The sequence below is a fragment of the Tinamus guttatus genome, unplaced genomic scaffold (assembly GCF_059628265.1).
Source record: "Tinamus guttatus ecotype Peru unplaced genomic scaffold, ASM5962826v1 Tinamus_guttatus_pri_ptg000056l, whole genome shotgun sequence".
In the NCBI taxonomy this organism is placed as follows: domain Eukaryota; kingdom Metazoa; phylum Chordata; class Aves; order Tinamiformes; family Tinamidae; genus Tinamus; species Tinamus guttatus.
Window position 1 is genome coordinate 3,856,539 of NW_028288590.1, and position 16,802 is coordinate 3,873,340.

Consider the following 16,802-nt stretch of genomic DNA (forward strand, 5'->3'; position numbering starts at 1 on the left):
GAGTTCCTGTGACAGAAAGAGAACAAGTGTAGAAAAACTTGGACGTGAAACAGAGAATTACTTGGAAAACTGTAGCTGTAGGAAGCAACAAATCTGTATAGCTTTGCTCAGAATAAGTGAACAGGAGTAAGGGGAAAATTATGTTCACATGCTGAATGTTATTGCAAGATATAACATAATTCTCCTTTAAGGGAAGAAAAAAAAGTGAAGCTTAATCTGATTTGATATGTTGTGGAGTAATATTTCCAACCAGGCCTAAAGAAGTGATAGTGGTGAATTCATATATTTAGATTTTCTATAAAGCATTTGATTTTATGCCACCAGATATTTTGATTAATAAAGTAGAATGATATAAAATCAATATGGCACACATTAAGTGGATTTAAAACTGGCTAACTGATATTTCTCGATGTAATTTTAAATGAGAAATGATTTGCATTTCAGTGTAGCTCTTCAGGGATTGGTTCTTAGCCATGAGCTATATAACATTTTTATCAATGACCTGAAAGAAAACATAAAATCATTACTGGGGAAGCTTTCAAATGACACAAAGATGGGGAGAGTGGTAAATAACTGGAGACAGTTAATGGATACAGAGCAAGCTGCAGTACTTAACAAACTGGACCCAAGCTAACAATAATCGGAGCAGCTAAATATGGGGTTATTTGTGGACAAGGGATGGAGACCATTTATAGAGCAGGGAGGAGAGTCTTGTTCTGGGAAGGCTGCAGGACAAATGCGGATCCTTTTGCGTCGTGACACGTGACTGGTTAAATGCGAGGCTGTGCCTGGGTGAAAGGGCTGGTGTAGGGCATGGCTCCAAGAGAAAGGAAATCTTTATTAAGATTAGAAAATTACAGCATTCTTCCTTTACTACTGTGGTGAGTGATCCAGTTTGTGAACAGTTTTCACATCCATGACTCAAAAAGCAGGCTGAAAAAACAGGCCTTAGAGCAAAGCTGTAAGGATGATTCCAAGATAAAAACTGTGTTTTTTATGGGGAAGGAGTGTTATCCATTTTGAAAGTAACTGTGGCACAACTGGGCGTATCCATCAGCGCAATAGAAATAGAAAGAGGTTCTTAAAGCTAGTAGAAAAATATATATAGCAACTTCTAGTGGCCAGAAGCTAGATCTGTTTGGCCTAGAAAATATCCATTTTCTTGACAATTTATCAAGGAAGCTTCCAAATTGAAATCATGTAACATTATGTTTGTTGGAATATGAGTTACTGCACTGAAGTCCCAGGGCTTGTGTTAGTTGAGAAACTGTGATTATTATCCATGTGGACATATAATACATAAATGACCTGAAATTAATTGATCTGTTTTGTTTAAAATTATTTTGTATCATGGAAGGATAATATTTCATATTAAGTAGTTGTATAAGCACAAGTTGCTGTATTTGTTTCTGTTATGCTGAAGTGTTTCCTATGTTTAAAATGTTTATTTATTTATTTAAATGGTTCTTTCTGTCATCCTCCTCGCTGGATGCCGCATAGTGGCGAGGCTTCCACAGCAGCAGGAAACTTAAAGGAGTTCAGAAAAAGAGCACTTACTGTGCAGATACTTGGTGTTATTTTTGCAATATCACTGTGTTGATCTAAAGGCTAATTGCTACAGGAAGGCATTTCTTTTGATTTGTTCTTCCTCTCTAGCACTATGTGTGCTTAACTCTTTTTTTTGCAATGGCCGTGGCAGCCGTTTGCTCCCATAGCAGCTAATGGCAAGGAGCTCCTGGCACAGAAAAGCCATTTTCTGCTAGTTCTGCTCCCTGAGCTGGCTCATGCTGAGTGTCAGGCAGTGCCACAGCTGGGGAGAAAGCAGGAGCGGAGCAAAGTGTTTGTTCTGGCAGCAGCTGGGTCGAGCTGTGTTGTGAAATTGCCCCATGTGAGACTGGCCCATGACGCGCACGCTGGGAACGGGCCTGGGCAGCAGTGTGGGCGTGCGGCGACACTAGATCCCTGGGCAGTGTTCGCTCCCGCGTCCTCCGAAGCGCCCTCGCTGAGCACAGGGGGCAGGTGAGGGAAGGGGCAGAGAGAAAGCAGTCTCGGGCAGTGTCGTTTCTAGTCCCTTGGCCAAACCCTGTGGCATGTCGGTGGCAGCTTGGGCCTTCGCCATGAGGAGAAGCCTCCGGAGCTGAGCAGCTTCTCAGACAGGCAGCCTGAGCAGCCCGAGACACAACGCACTCGAGAGACGCCTGCCCCGTCTCTGGCCACGTGGTTTCCAGAGCGCAGCGCGAGGTGTTGTGAAAACCTGCACAAAACCAGCAGCCAAATAAATTACTGGTGCAGTTTTGACACCAAGGGACACTGCGCTACTGGAAATGTTCCCCCAAAAATATTTCTCCTATCTTGACAGTAATACTTTGACATATCTGGCTCATGAGAAGATCGCAGCATCTCAGCCTTCGAAGTTACCCACGTAGTGTATCTTCGCATGCTGTTTGTGTTACATGACCACTTATTTTTTTCCCCAAGAAGATAGATGCTTTTGGAGCGTGCTGCCTGCGAGCCCTGTCGAGCAGATCCCTGCTGCTCGTGCAGTGCTGTTGACAAGCCTCCACAGCCCAATGGGCAGTTCAGGAGAGCAGGTTTCCCGGTCATGGGATTAGGGCAGTAGCCAATTGGGATCCTCCCAGTTCTGAGAGGATATTATGTGCAGGTCGCTTATGAAAGGATACAGCATATTTTGAAGAAAAAATGGTCACTTTACTGTAAAATGTTTCTTTTGAAATTTATTCAGTGTGCAACCCATGGCATATTCTACATTTTTGAAGCAGGACAAGCTTTGGGCTTGTGTAAGGACAGGCCTCTTGGAGAGAGCCAGTGCCACCTAAGATAGCCAAGCTACTTATTCTTTTCTTTGAGAGGACTATGAAGAAATATGACAGAATAATCAGAAAGATGTTCACTTCTTCATCTTCCGAGAGCTTTATCAGGGTTCTTCAGCAATAGAATCTTAGTATCAGCTTTGAAAAAGATGATCTTCAACTAGCCACATAAGTAGTGAAGATGATGCTGGATATCAGCTAAATCATGCTGTTGAATTTTTGTTAAGTAAGAAACTGTCAGGGAAATGTATGCCAAGGCATATATTCTTCAGTTATGACTTCAGAGATGTGCTTCTTTTCAGAACTATTTGCTAGAATTTCGTAGGTGCTTTGAGTACTTGCTGTCCATCAAGAAGAAATTACTGCTTATTGGGAGCAAAATATTTTTTTTCTATTCAGAAAACAGAAGCCTTAACGTGCTTTTGGCTTATTTGGTTGTTTAGGAGGATTGCCACAATTATACTAATGCTGTGAAATTTTAATTTGAAAGAAAAAGCTAATTCTCCTGACAAAGTCTTAAGTGGAATATTGTGGCAATACAATAATGTTTCACAGCATTAGTATAATCCATACATATTACAGCTGAAGCACTTGTATAGCATTTTGGTAATGAATGTGCAGTGATTATATGGTCCTTTTACAGGATTGGAAAACATGACTGGCGTGAAGTAAACTTACACACTTGTATCCTTTATTGAGCCAGTGCTATTGACTTCATTTATTTAAAACAGCTTCCCTGTCATTCTTGTTTTTTAAAAGTGCATTTGGAAGATGAAACAAATCCACTTCCTTTCCTTGCCAGCAATTTTACTGTATTTTTTACTGTTATTTTTAGGGTCGTGTGATAAAAGGGTCCTACAAGTTTCATGCCATTATCACAACATTTGAAATGATCTTGACCGACTGCCCGGAGCTGCGAAACATTCCCTGGCGCTGCGTGGTGATCGATGAGGCCCACCGGCTGAAGAACAGGAACTGTAAGCTTTTGGAAGGACTCAAGATGATGGATCTGGTCAGTGTGCACATCGCCTACATTTGCATTTTTGGTGTTTACTTTAGTCCTGATTTGCAGCTTCATCAAAAATTAAAGTTTTTCTTCTGAAGCATCAAATGCTAAGAAGCATGAGAGAGTGCAGCTGATGGTCTTTAATAGATCTGGAAGCTTATTTGTACCTTGCATTTTTGAGTGGTGTTTCATCAGTCCTTCTGTTCATTTAAAAGTAGGTTTGTGTGGGATCTGTTAAGAGATTCCCAAGAAATAATTCTTTTTTTTTCTCTCTCTCTCCCCTTTTAAATAATTTATCCTCCTTATTACCATCTTTACTTTTATTTAAAAGTGTACTTAATAATGTTGCTAAGTGACCAAATACTGATGTGAGACTTAAGCTGCTCTGAATGTTAGCCCTGATGTTGGTTTATTGAGCAGTGGTAATGAAGTGATATGTAATATTAATCACACAGAAAAATAAGAAGATATTTTTATAAAGGAATTTATCATTAAAAAGGCAAAAAAAGCGTCTGCATTTTGTCACATTTTTAAGTGAGAATAACCCGGTCATACTTAATTAACATCCGGAATTCAACCCATTATTCATAATAATAAGAGGCATAAACATTAGCTTATACAAGCATAGGTGACCTATAGGTTTCTGTTTCCCTATCTTTTAAATAATACGTTTTTTTTTCAAAGTGGTATTGAGGCTTAATGAATGAAAGTTTGTAAAAATGTTGTATACAATTTATTATTTGTTGTGATTGCTAGCAGAGGAAAGATGAGTTTATCATGCTGGCTAGAGACGGAGATGTGGGACTTCGTGCTCTGCTGAATTCATGTTGACCTTGGCCAAATCACTTAACCTCTTTGGGCTCCTTGTGTCCTAAGATTCTTGTATCTTCCTTCTTTTCTGGGAGTTTTTATGGTAAAGTCTTCTGGAAAGAGACGTGTTTTATTTTTGCAGTGACTAACAGGACAGGGCCTTACGTTCTAATGCGCTGCTTGGGTACAATTTTAGTAATCTCTACTTTTTCCATTTGCTAATCCATGAAAAATAGGCAAAACTGTGTTTAAAGAGAAATTTAATTTTTAAACACAATTTTAGAGATACTTGTAGAGATTTTAAAGCGATATGTAACATTTCCTCTTATTTCTGCAGTTTTTTGCTTTGCTGTGTGTAGATAGAGAGTAGGGCTCTGCTTCAGGTTTCCCATGGTTTCAGGTTTACATCTTCATACAGAGGTTACTCTGCCGCGAAGCGATTCATGTCTTGAGGTCTCCTAGAGGCAGTCAAGGAGGGGGTTGTGCTAGAAGTGAGGGGCAAGCCCAGCTGTCAGCTTCTCCTCTAAAGTTTATTGTGTGTGTGAAGCTGGGACGCCGCAGGTCAGTGCAAGCTCTTCTGGAGCTCCTTCTAGGACTGTCTGAAGACACTTAGGTATTGAAGAATTTTTCTAGGCAACCTCTGAAGGCCAGGGTGTTTGCTCCAGTGTCTTAAAGAGCTGTAGGTAAGTAGCTGGGGGGTCGAGGGCAGCAAACAAGGATACATAAGAAAATATAAAAATGTCATGTATTTCACTGTTGAAGATAAATCTAGGCAGGTTACTAGACATATCTTTCTTATTTTTTTCAGGAACATAAAGTGCTGCTTACTGGAACCCCTTTGCAAAATACAGTGGAAGAGCTATTTAGCTTGCTTCACTTCTTGGAACCAGGTCGGTTCCCATCAGAAACCACGTTCATGCAAGAATTTGGTGATCTGAAAACTGAAGAACAGGTAAACTGCTCCTACACTTCTTCTTTTCTATTTAGATATTGTGAATTTAACCACTTAGTGTATCAGAATTTTATTGCTTACTTTGACAGGTAATTGCTTACTTTGACAAGTAAAAAAGAACATAAATTCTTGTCCAAAGACCACTTTTTTTGTTTTTCTGTATTTTGTTTATTTTGTTGGGGTTTTTGGCCAAAGTCATTTTCTTACCACTGTTTTTGCTCTTTTGTTGATTAGTAGTGCAGAAAGGAGGAAAATTTCACTCATTAAAATGTGTTTGAAAATTGGGGGAGGGTATTCTTATAATGCTAGATGTAAACACTTAAAAAAAAAAAAAAAAAATTCCCCGCTAATATAATTATATTGTCACCTGACATTCTCCCATGATTATCTGTATAAGAGCAAGGGGATTGTCCTCTTTGGAGTTAATATTGAGAGTTTTCTTTCAGTCTTCTGTGCAAACAAGAACATATTTGAAATATGGTTAGCAAGAGACAACTATAACCGAGGAGCGGTTGGTTGGTTAGTGTTGGGTTTTTTTTTTTGGTTGTTTGTTTGTTTTTGTTTGTTTTTGGAGTGACTAACAGTTTTATCAAGCTGTCTCATGAAAGAAATGGGTAAAATCAAAATAAAATGAAAAAAAAACTCCAGGCAAGTATTTTACATCATTTTATAGATGATGATATATAACTTAGTTTGTTCTGATGCATAGGTAACAGGCAAACCACCTTGAAGGTGTCTGAGTACCACCCAAACATGGCATCTTGATTTAGACACTTCAATTTGGTCCTTTGCAGCCTACAATGTTCTATCTTTGCTGAAATGTGCATCTCTGCAGGCAATTCTATCTTGGTTATGTCTGAAAATTCCAATTTCTGGTATTTCTGATGCTTTAGTTTGGGATTTTAACTTTTTGATAGTGACCCTTTTATAGGAAACGAAATAAAAACATACAAAGCCAGCTTTGCCTCCTTCCCGCTCGGCCCCTCGTGTGCCCACGCCACCGCTCCTGGGCAATCACAGTGTGTCCCAGGGCAATAGCAGGATGTGTTTCTGCAGAGCGCGCGGGCACTCGTGTGTCAGTCTGCCTGGACTCTGACCTGGTTGGCAGGGAGCCAGCTCTGACCCAGGAGCCATGTCGTCCTGCTAATGAAGTGTTTGAGCTGGAGTTAATATATCCTAACGCTCAGCACAGCTTTTGTCCTCTCTGCTCAAAATGTCAGCAGGACGGAGCTGGGAAGTTCGGACGTGCAGCTATAACTAAAACAATGCCCTCAGCCAGCAGCTTATAAAAGAATTGCTTTTTGTGTGGACACACTCTTAGATGTTTGGGAATTTTATCTTTAAAGTGAAGGGAGAGGTTATATGTTAGTGACTTAGATTTTTCTCCTCTGTTCCTTGCAATCTTATTCCATATATGGGATTTTTTCGTTCCTTACCCTCTGTACTAATTTATCTCCTTTCTCTTGAAGTTGCTTTGTTTTTACAGGAATGATCAGAATGCAGGACAAAGTGTCTTATGATTTTGGTTCTGCTATACAGCAACCTAGCAGGAGGAAATGACCGATTTCAAGGAAAACAATTGTCAAATATTCAACTTTGTGCTGCTTTACCAAAACTTGGCAAAATTTAGATAACTTTACACAGTTTTCGGGTTTCTGGGTTTTGCAGCATATATTTTCAAGGTGCTTATCTTGAAAATACCAGAAACCTGAAAAATTCTTGGCAATGCTTTAAAAAATTTCCAAAGTAAAATGTGTTCCTGTTGAGCAGGGCTTAAAATACATTATTTCAGTGGTTCTCAAAACGAGGGGAAAAAGAAAAGAGTTCTAGAAGCAAATATGAAGCCTTACAATTGCTATTTAGTTATTTATTAATGTCTTTTTCCTAGGTGCAAAAACTCCAAGCTATTTTGAAGCCGATGATGCTGAGACGTCTCAAGGAGGATGTAGAAAAGAACCTGGCCCCCAAAGAAGAAACTATCATTGAAGTTGAGCTGACAAATATTCAGAAGAAATATTATCGTGCTATTCTTGAAAAGAATTTCACGTTCCTTTCTAAGGGTGGAGGCCAGGCAAATGTACCTAATCTTTTAAACACTATGATGGAACTAAGGAAATGCTGCAATCATCCATACCTTATTAATGGTAGGCCTTCTACGTTTTTTTTTTTTTTCTCTCATCTCAAAAATGGTTAAGAAGGTTCAGCATGATAGAAATTCTGGTGTCTCAAGAGAGATAGTCATTTTTATTTTGGTTCATAAAATTCATAGGATAAAAGCAGTGTTAGATGATTGTGTAAATATATTGTCAGTTTTCTGATTTTTTTTTTTTGAGAAGAAATAGGGACATAACCTTTGAGGTTCTCCTAGGTTTGCTTATCTGCTAGTTAAGACTATTGTAGTTTTGAAAACATACCTGCTGGTTTTCTTTCCCTAAGGTTTCTTAGCTCTGACAGGGAAAAAGATAAATATTACTATTATCAGGTTTTTGTCTCTTATTTCCAACAAAAAAGACTCAAGTTGTTGTAGTGCAGGGTGTTGAATGCTAGATAATAGGATGCTTTGGTGCATAGAGTAATATTAAGTTTTTTCTTGATTTTTTTTTTTAAGTGTGGAAAAATACTTATACTGATTGACCAAATAACATCTGGTTATATTCCATGCACAAGTAATTATTCTGAAGACGTGACAGCTACTGCAAAGCTCTTGAACCCAACTGTGCTGAAGGGCTGTGTTCCAGCTCAGATGAGCTTAGAATAGCTCTGTGGTTCTGGGAGGGTTTTTTGTGGCTCTTTGTTTTGGGCTCTTTGTTTTGGTTTAAGCTAATCTGTTATATAAATGAGTTTATCGGGAAATAGTTCTGGTTGTTCAGGTTATAAGCTTCTGAGATTGGTGCTTTTTATGTGTCTTGGTTTTCAGCAAATTTTAATCTATGCTTTTATTTTCCTGCTTTCAAAATCTGCTGCATTCTTGAATTTCAAAATTTTGTGTTTGCCACAAAGAAAAAAGCGTGGATGTTTTGCTGTTACTTTGTTTTGCCAAGTAATGGTCAGAAGTGGGGTTTTCAGTGTATCACGTATCATGTACCATGTATCAGTTTGGATTGGTTTTTCTTTTCCTCCTTAAAGATTTGTAGCATTTGGTGTCTGTAAAACTGGTGAAGTCCAGCTGACTGTATAGGAAACTTTCAGTATTTTTGAATGACTGTTTCTTAGCCATAGCCTTTTTGTTGGGGGAGGAAGTCTAGATGGAAGATGTGAATTTAAGTGCTTTTTAACTTTCCCCTTCTTGTCTGGGGGGAAAAAAGGAGAGGGGAGGTCTCCAGAGAGCTTGGTAATGTTTTTGTGACTAGCATCAACGTGATGGCTGGGTTGAGCCTTCAGAGCTGATGGGAGGGAAAAATTAATAAATCCTGACTGCTGTTATTATGGAGGATGGACCTTAGCAAATAGGCACTTTGTTAATTCTAGGCCAGAAAATACCCTGCCCTCCTGTAATTGTGTGAGCCTCAGGTTTTATCCTGCTGGTGCATAAGGAACACGTGTGCCGTGGCTGGGAGCGCGGGCGCAGGCCCGGCGCGGCCCTGCCGGAGAGCCGCGCGCTGAGGGGCCCTCCTCAGCTCGTGTGGCAGCGCGCGAGGCCGCTGCTGTGGTAAAGCTTTCCCTGAATCCCTCGTGCTTCCTGCCACGTTTACAGCTTTGGTGAGCGAGCACCAACACCGTTTGTGTTTAGAATTTATTTGAATACAAATACAACGTTATATATTTTGTACTGAATAAAAGCCGCAAGCAAGTTTCAAGGAAGTCTTTTAGATGACTTTCGGTTAAGAAGGTCATGAGGTAGAAGCGGTGTGGCGGGAATGGAATAATTTGGGGGTGGGGATGTGCTCGATGGGCAGATGTGTTTGGGGGAGGCGGTGAGAAGGCTGCCTTGCAGGAGCTGGTTTGGGGCTGACTTCTGGGTCCTTTCCCTGAGCAAACCGGAGACAGCCCTGCCGCTGCGTGAGGGAAGTGGGGCCTTCTGAGAGCCAGCTCTGATGCTGACGTCCCCTTTCCTTGGTCTGTCTGTAGGTTTGTTGTGGTGCACTGGATTTTGGCAGTCGGCTTCCGCAGATGCTGAGTTTGCAAATCGCTTTATAGTAGCTTAAATTTGGGTGATGTAACCAAGGAAGATCCCTGTACATGAGCTAGGTGAAACCCTGCTGTATTCTGCAACTGTCCAAGCTCAGTAAAGGACCAGTAATGCTGGAGTAGTTAGACTTTTGCACTGGGAGCAGTTGAGGGCAAAGCTCCCCCAGTACGTGACCCCATGGTCGCAGTTGAGCCCCCTCAGACCCACCAGCACCGGCGCTGGGAGCTGCTCGGGGCGGCAGCTCGGTGCAGTGGGCGCCGACCCAGCGATCACGCAGCGAGCGGCCGCGTTTGCCCGTTTGTTCACAGGCAGCTACTTCGGCTGGGGCTCGAGAAGGATGCTCAGCAGAAGCCTGGCAAGGAGCTGCTGTGTTTGCTTCCAGCGTTCGTTCTTCTTCCCTTGCGTTTTCTTATGTGACTTAAAAGCAGTGATAAAGCTGGGTGCTGTGCTATTCAGAAATACTCTAGTACGCTTTGTTTAAAAAAAAAAAAAAAAAGGAACTGAAAAAGAACAAAACTGCTTTTTTTTTCTGGGTGTGAAATCATAAAATGAGGTTGCCAAGCTTTTTACATAACCCAGAATAACCATCTGATAATGCTTTGAGTAGTCTTTTTGTAGAAGTGACATTAAAAAAGGGATGAAAGCATAAGAGAGGTTGAGGAACACGGACGAAACTTGAAGTTGAGCTGCAGCCTTCAGGTAACAGCCGTGCAATGAGGTGTTTGCTGCTACCCACTTAACCCGAATCTGCTTAATTGAAGCTCTGAATGTTATTTTTTTTTCTGGAAACTCTTAGCCTATATTAGGTAAAAGGAGTGTGACAATGAAGAACCTTTAATTAATTTTAGGTTAAAAAAAAAAAAAAAAGCATATACACTGCATAGCTTTATCATACTAAACAAAGAAATGCATTCAGTGGGAAAAGAAAGCTAAATAAAAGGTAAAACAGCAATTTCACTGCTACTTATTTTTGCAATGGAGTTTAATGTTTTATTGTTTGGATTTTGTCTCTATAGTTAATAGTGGAAAGGAGGAAGTCTGAGACATTCTCATGTTTAAGCCTGGCTTTAGGGGCACAGAAGTTGAATGTGATTTCTTGTATTGTCCTGTGGAAAAAAGACACATCTCTTTTATCCTTGTTTAGAAAAGGAAATAAAATCAATTTGATCTGTTAGAATATAGTTTACTTTTTCAATTTCTTACTTTCTCATTCAATTCTGTGCATCAAGTGATTGCATGAATTCTTTTGGAAAAGGTCTTACAGTTAAAAAAAAATGAATGAAAGCTCAAATGTTTGTTATTTATTTATGCTGGTCTTGTGTATATGTTTGCTTTAAATTTAAGCTTAATGTTTTTCATAAATGTTTATTCACATAATGCTGCAAACATTCCTGTAACTTCTGCAGGATATCGAAGGCAACTCATTGTTTATTAATAAAAACCTTTGCAGTGTTCATGTATTGCTGTCCAATCTTTGCAGGTGCTGAAGAGAAAATTTTGGAAGAGTTTAAAGAAACACACAATGCCGACTCTCCAGATTTTCAGCTCCAGGCAATGATCCAGGCTGCTGGCAAGCTAGTACTGATTGACAAGCTGCTGCCAAAACTGAAGGCTGGTGGCCACAGGGTGCTTATCTTTTCCCAGATGGTGCGCTGCTTGGACATACTGGAAGACTACCTCATTCAAAGACGGTGAGAGCAACAATATAATTCGAGTCTAAATAAACTGCGCTTTCCTCAGCGGCCACGGTGTTTAACCTGGGAGCAATCCGTATTGTAAAGGGAGGAAATTAAAACAAATGCCTTACAGTATTTTCTGTGGTGACCTGACTTAAGGGAAAAGCATACCTGTAATATGGGACCTCTTAGTTTACTGCTTGGTTAATTTTTTCAGTTGCTATAGAGCACCAAGCCCAAGCCTGAACATTTATTCCTTGGAGGGAAAGTGTTCTTTGCTGAAAGCTGCAAAGCAGGAGAGAACATAGTGCTTCCTCCACCGTCGAAGGCAGATGCTGCAGGAGCAGTCACTCAATTTGTTGTAGTTCTCCTGGTACTATAGTGGCATTACATGCTTTCCCCTTTTCATTTATGTTGTTTTAAATTTTTTTTATTGCAAATATAAAACCATTTGCAGTAAAATTCTCCTTATAATGTATCTTTATTTCAGGTACCCGTATGAACGAATTGATGGCCGAGTAAGAGGCAACTTGCGTCAGGCAGCTATTGACAGGTTTTCCAGACCTGATTCTGATAGGTTTGTTTTCCTGTTGTGTACAAGGGCCGGAGGTTTGGGCATTAATCTCACTGCTGCTGATACCTGCATCATTTTTGATTCAGACTGGAACCCCCAAAATGACCTCCAGGTAATATTACAAGGGATGATTCTATTGAAAAATTCTCTGCCTTCTTGCTTTTTAATTTTCTTTTTAATTTTCTTTCCCTGGAAAGGAAATTCTGTTGTCACTTTCTTAAAAACATCGAGCTTATAATTCAGATTGAAAACGAGCTGGGTTGATGTTGTCCTTTTCTGTGTGTAACCAAACACCCGTCTTTGTTCCGCCAGGCTCAAGCACGATGCCACAGGATAGGACAGAGCAAATCGGTGAAAATTTACAGGTTGATAACACGAAACTCTTATGAAAGGGAAATGTTTGACAAAGCTAGCTTAAAACTTGGCCTTGATAAAGCCGTGCTGCAATCTATGAGTGGAAGAGAGAATGCTACAAATGGGGTGAGAATTTAATATGGTAAAGTGCATGACTTCTGAAAGATGATATTAATGTGCTACACATTTCTGGCTTGTATTTTTGCTGGAGAGCAATGGTTTCATATAGAGTGTGGTATGCATCCTTAAGTAGGGTTAATTAAGAGCAAGGCTACATACACTATCTCAGCCTATCTAATGGCTTGTGTGCTGCCAAAAAGGGCAGGTGGAATCTTGTTCGCTTAACCCTCCTTCCCATTCTCATTCCACCTTTACATTGTACTGGTCCTGGCAACAAGTCCTATTTGGACTTCTCTGGCAGTCTATTCTAATCATTTTGTTTTGATGGGGTCTTTTTCGCTTTAGTCCTTATCAGATTAGTAAAGTGAATGTGCTTGCAGAAGAGATCTAGTGGTCATCAGAGGTAAATGAAGGGGATGCAGTGGCAATGAATTATTAATTCATACAAACCACATGTATAACATCACTCTAAGAACTTGGTTGTCAAGTGTTCTCCTTTCAAAGGTGACTTGAGCATGCATGTTTTTTTGACCAACAAAGCTTTATTTTAGAAGCTTACTTAAAACGCTAAATAAAAGGACAACCAATCTGATGATGCTCTGAGATATAAACATTGACGAATGTCAGAAAATCCTCTCTTACATGTTACAGGTGCAACAGCTTTCTAAAAAAGAAATAGAAGATCTACTTCGAAAGGGAGCATATGGTGCTCTGATGGATGAAGAAGACGAAGGGTCTAAGTTTTGTGAAGAGGATATTGATCAGATCCTCTTAAGGCGAACACACACAATTACTATTGAGTCTGAAGGAAAAGGCTCAACGTTTGCTAAGGTGTGCATTGACATTCATAGGAAAATTGGTAAAATGTGATCAGGATAGCATGCAGTTAAGAAATCAATGTGTGTGTTTTCACATTTACTAGGCTAGTTTTGTTGCATCTGGGAACAGAACAGACATTTCCTTGGATGACCCTAATTTTTGGCAGAAGTGGGCTAAGAAGGCTGAGTTGGATATCGATGCTTTAAATGGAAGGGTAAGATCCTTATCACAGTTCTCAGCTCATTTAAATGAGAATTTTCCCTTCCTAAATTTTGATGTTTTTACTTTCACTTTAGAATAACCTGGTTATTGATACACCAAGAGTAAGAAAGCAGACCAGACTCTACAGTGCAGTCAAAGAGGACGAACTGATGGAGTTTTCAGACCTGGAAAGTGATTCTGAAGAAAAGCCTAGCACCAAGCCTCGCAGGCCTCAAGACAAATCACAGGGTTATGCAAGAAGTGAATGTTTCAGGGTAGAGAAGAACTTGTTGGTTTATGGGTAAGGATATACAGATTAAGTTTTGGGTTGTGGGTAAAGAACTTAAAATATAGAAATCATATAAAGTAAATTATTTTTCATTCTCTTTGACACATGGAGATAATCTCTGACTGCATAACCTTTACCTCATTACAATGTATACATGCCAGTGAGATTAAGTTCCTTATATATGTGTGTTTTTTAGCTTGAAGTATCTGGGAGCTTCCCAGATGGATATGAGCTCATGAGTAAAATATGCACGTCTGTGATGAGAAGAATATTTGTTTCTGGTTTTCATAGCATAAACAGTTCCTGAATTGCCAAAGTTTAATCTTCCTGTTTCAAGGGCTGTGGTGAATAACCCAGCATGTCTGTAAAGAAAAATGTGATCGTGAAATCAACAGTCAACGGTTTTCAGACATACATTCTGACATTTCTGCACCACTTAAATTCAACTAATTGAATAGTTTTTTCTCATTAGCTTTTTCAATTTGACCTTCATCTCTTTGCCAGCCAGTAGCAATATTTAATTGCCACCATGGTAGGCCTCAGAACGGCTGTCTTTATTTTCAGGAAGTTGCATTTTGCCTACAGTTGCATGCAACAATTGCTGGTAGTGGATTTCAAGTTCAGAATAGAACTGATTTCCCCCGAAGCATGATTGTAGGAATTTGTTGAATTTTTCTGTTTACAGCTTACTGGAAACACTAGTGTTGTATGTATGTACTTCATCATATTGACTGTAGTTCAATTTTAGGTTTGTGAGCAGTGAACCTATTGCCTGTTTTGTAAAAATAAATATCCTTAACCCTTTGGTGCCAGAAACTGGATTCCATGACATAACTTGCAAGTGCAAAACGCATCACTGCTAATGTAGGAGGTCCCGACCTGCCTGGCACCAAGGGTTAAAATGAAAGTCACAAACGAAAATTCCAGTGCCCTGGCTTTTATATTGAACACATCTTTCTTGTAGCTGGGGTCGGTGGACTGACATCCTCTCACATGGGCGCTATAAACGTCAGCTAACAGAACAAGATGTGGAAACCATCTGCCGGACTATCTTGGTATATTGTCTTAATCATTACAAAGGGGATGAAAATATCAAAAGTTTCATCTGGGATCTGATCGCTCCGACTGCAGATGGGCAAACTCGAGCTCTGGTTAATCATTCCGGTATGTCTACCACAATCAAATAATGATGCTAGTAAATAAGAAAGAATTACTTCAGTCATGCTCTGTATTTATTTTAAACTATAGCCATTCTGACAGGTTGTAGAATCTTGTCAGATTTTATGAGTAAGGTGGGCTTTGACTGGGTCAGTACTTAAAGGGAAAGTCTCCCTCAGACATCTTGTATGGTGCAGTGCTCTTCCCCTAAAGTCAGTTTTGCACAAATATTCTACCATGTTTTTAGGTTGCACCTTCTGCTGGAGGTAATCTTTTGAAATAGCACTAAGTCCTAAAGCAGGTTTCCTTTACGACGTTTCAGATTCATGAGAGTTTTTATAAGAAATGTTTATATAATTATATATAAATATATATATAAATAATATATATATTATAGTTTATGATTTATGGCTAGCTCTCTGGATTTGTGAAATCTTCACACCTAAATTTGCATGGGAGTTTCAGTTGATTTTGTTGTTTGCAATTTCCTATGTTGTTGCTCTTTATTTCTTGGTTATTGCATTGCTCACCCAGGAAATAATTTAGCAGTGATACTTAACTTTAATGTATGTTTGTAATGCACTTTGGAGCGAGAGCTCTGCTATTCAGATTGTAAGAAATATTGGGGGATTCTGTAGGTCTGTCTGCACCAGTGCCCCGAGGGAGAAAAGGCAAGAAAGTAAAAGCCCAGAGTTCACAGCCAGTGCTGCAAGATGCTGACTGGTTGACGACCTGTAATCCAGATGTGCTGTTTCAGGAAGACAGCTATAAGAAACATCTCAAACACCATTGTAATAAGTAAGTATTAATAAATATTTCACTTTTTACTGTCTGTTTTCAAAATATCCATTACTTCATTTGGATATGTTTGGTAGAATGCAGGGCTGTTTAGTGGGAAGTAAATATTGTATTGACTTTAATTTGGGAAGAGTCGTCTCAACAGATGTCTGTATATTTCTGCAAGCTCTTTACGAGTGATCAGCTTTAAAAACACAGTTAAGAAAATTTGTTTTGTTTACAAAATTTGAATGGGATCAGGTACAATTCTTTTTACCATATAGAGGAAAGAACATACCCTTATATCAAGTCTTTCTTTTGACAGTTGGATATCCTTAAACATAAATGATCTGTAACTTACACATCTGTGGGGTTCTCTCTGGCTAAACTCCTTAGTTCTTTACTTGATATTTGAACTTAAGCTCTTGGCTTCCAGATTTTTCTATAATAGTTCATCCATGTGGACATTAACTTTCTCCTCCTCTTCATTCTTCTCCTCCCTCCCTCATTTGCTGTTCAGAATACAGAATATTTCTTCTTTTCTTGCTTGGTGTTTGAAATAGAAATTCTCACAAAACTCTTGCAAAAATCACGGCGCTGGTTCAGCTTTTCTGAACTTACATTATTAAGCTGTAAGCCTTTTGGGTGGTAAAGATCATTCTCTTTTGGCTATTATTTTATTGTTTATTGTTTTGTTGCTGAATGGATGCCTCTGAAGGGGCTCTCCTGCATTCTTTTGCTTTCTCTTTGTAATGTCTTGGTTATTTTTGTGTTAGCTTCCTTCGACTGTGCCATGGCTCTCCAGCTCAGTTTTACTTATGCTTATCCTCTGCTGGAGACACTGAACCTCAACTTCGTCCTGAAAAACACTTGGGGCAGGGGAAGGGGGAGGTTGTTGGTGTGTTTTTGGTTTATACTCTTGCTTTAATATACAAGTACCATACAAATGTAGTGCAGTGTTATGGGAAGGGGGACATTGTTTTGTATTTACTGTGCATTGTATCTTACTATTCCATTATTGGAAAGAAACTATAGATATTGAAAAGTACCTGTGGCCTGTCAATAGGGGGTGTGATGTGAAGGAGGAGAGGCGTTTCAGAGGCTAT

At 39.5% G+C, this 16,802-nt stretch overlaps 1 protein-coding gene across 1 annotated transcript in view; it reads left to right on the forward strand.

Annotated features, from left to right (window-relative positions):
* The window catches only part of CHD7 (chromodomain helicase DNA binding protein 7), a 122,267-nt gene that overhangs the window by 90,676 nt on the left and 14,789 nt on the right, over positions 1-16,802 (forward strand). The window contains exons 13-23 of the mRNA XM_088540132.1: positions 3,667-3,843; positions 5,456-5,599; positions 7,488-7,743; positions 11,209-11,419; positions 11,895-12,090; positions 12,291-12,458; positions 13,104-13,283; positions 13,375-13,485; positions 13,568-13,773; positions 14,726-14,925; positions 15,558-15,717. Coding sequence (XP_088396258.1) covers positions 3,667-3,843; positions 5,456-5,599; positions 7,488-7,743; positions 11,209-11,419; positions 11,895-12,090; positions 12,291-12,458; positions 13,104-13,283; positions 13,375-13,485; positions 13,568-13,773; positions 14,726-14,925; positions 15,558-15,717 — 2,009 coding nt within the window. The remainder of the gene's footprint in view (positions 1-3,666; positions 3,844-5,455; positions 5,600-7,487; positions 7,744-11,208; positions 11,420-11,894; positions 12,091-12,290; positions 12,459-13,103; positions 13,284-13,374; positions 13,486-13,567; positions 13,774-14,725; positions 14,926-15,557; positions 15,718-16,802) is intronic.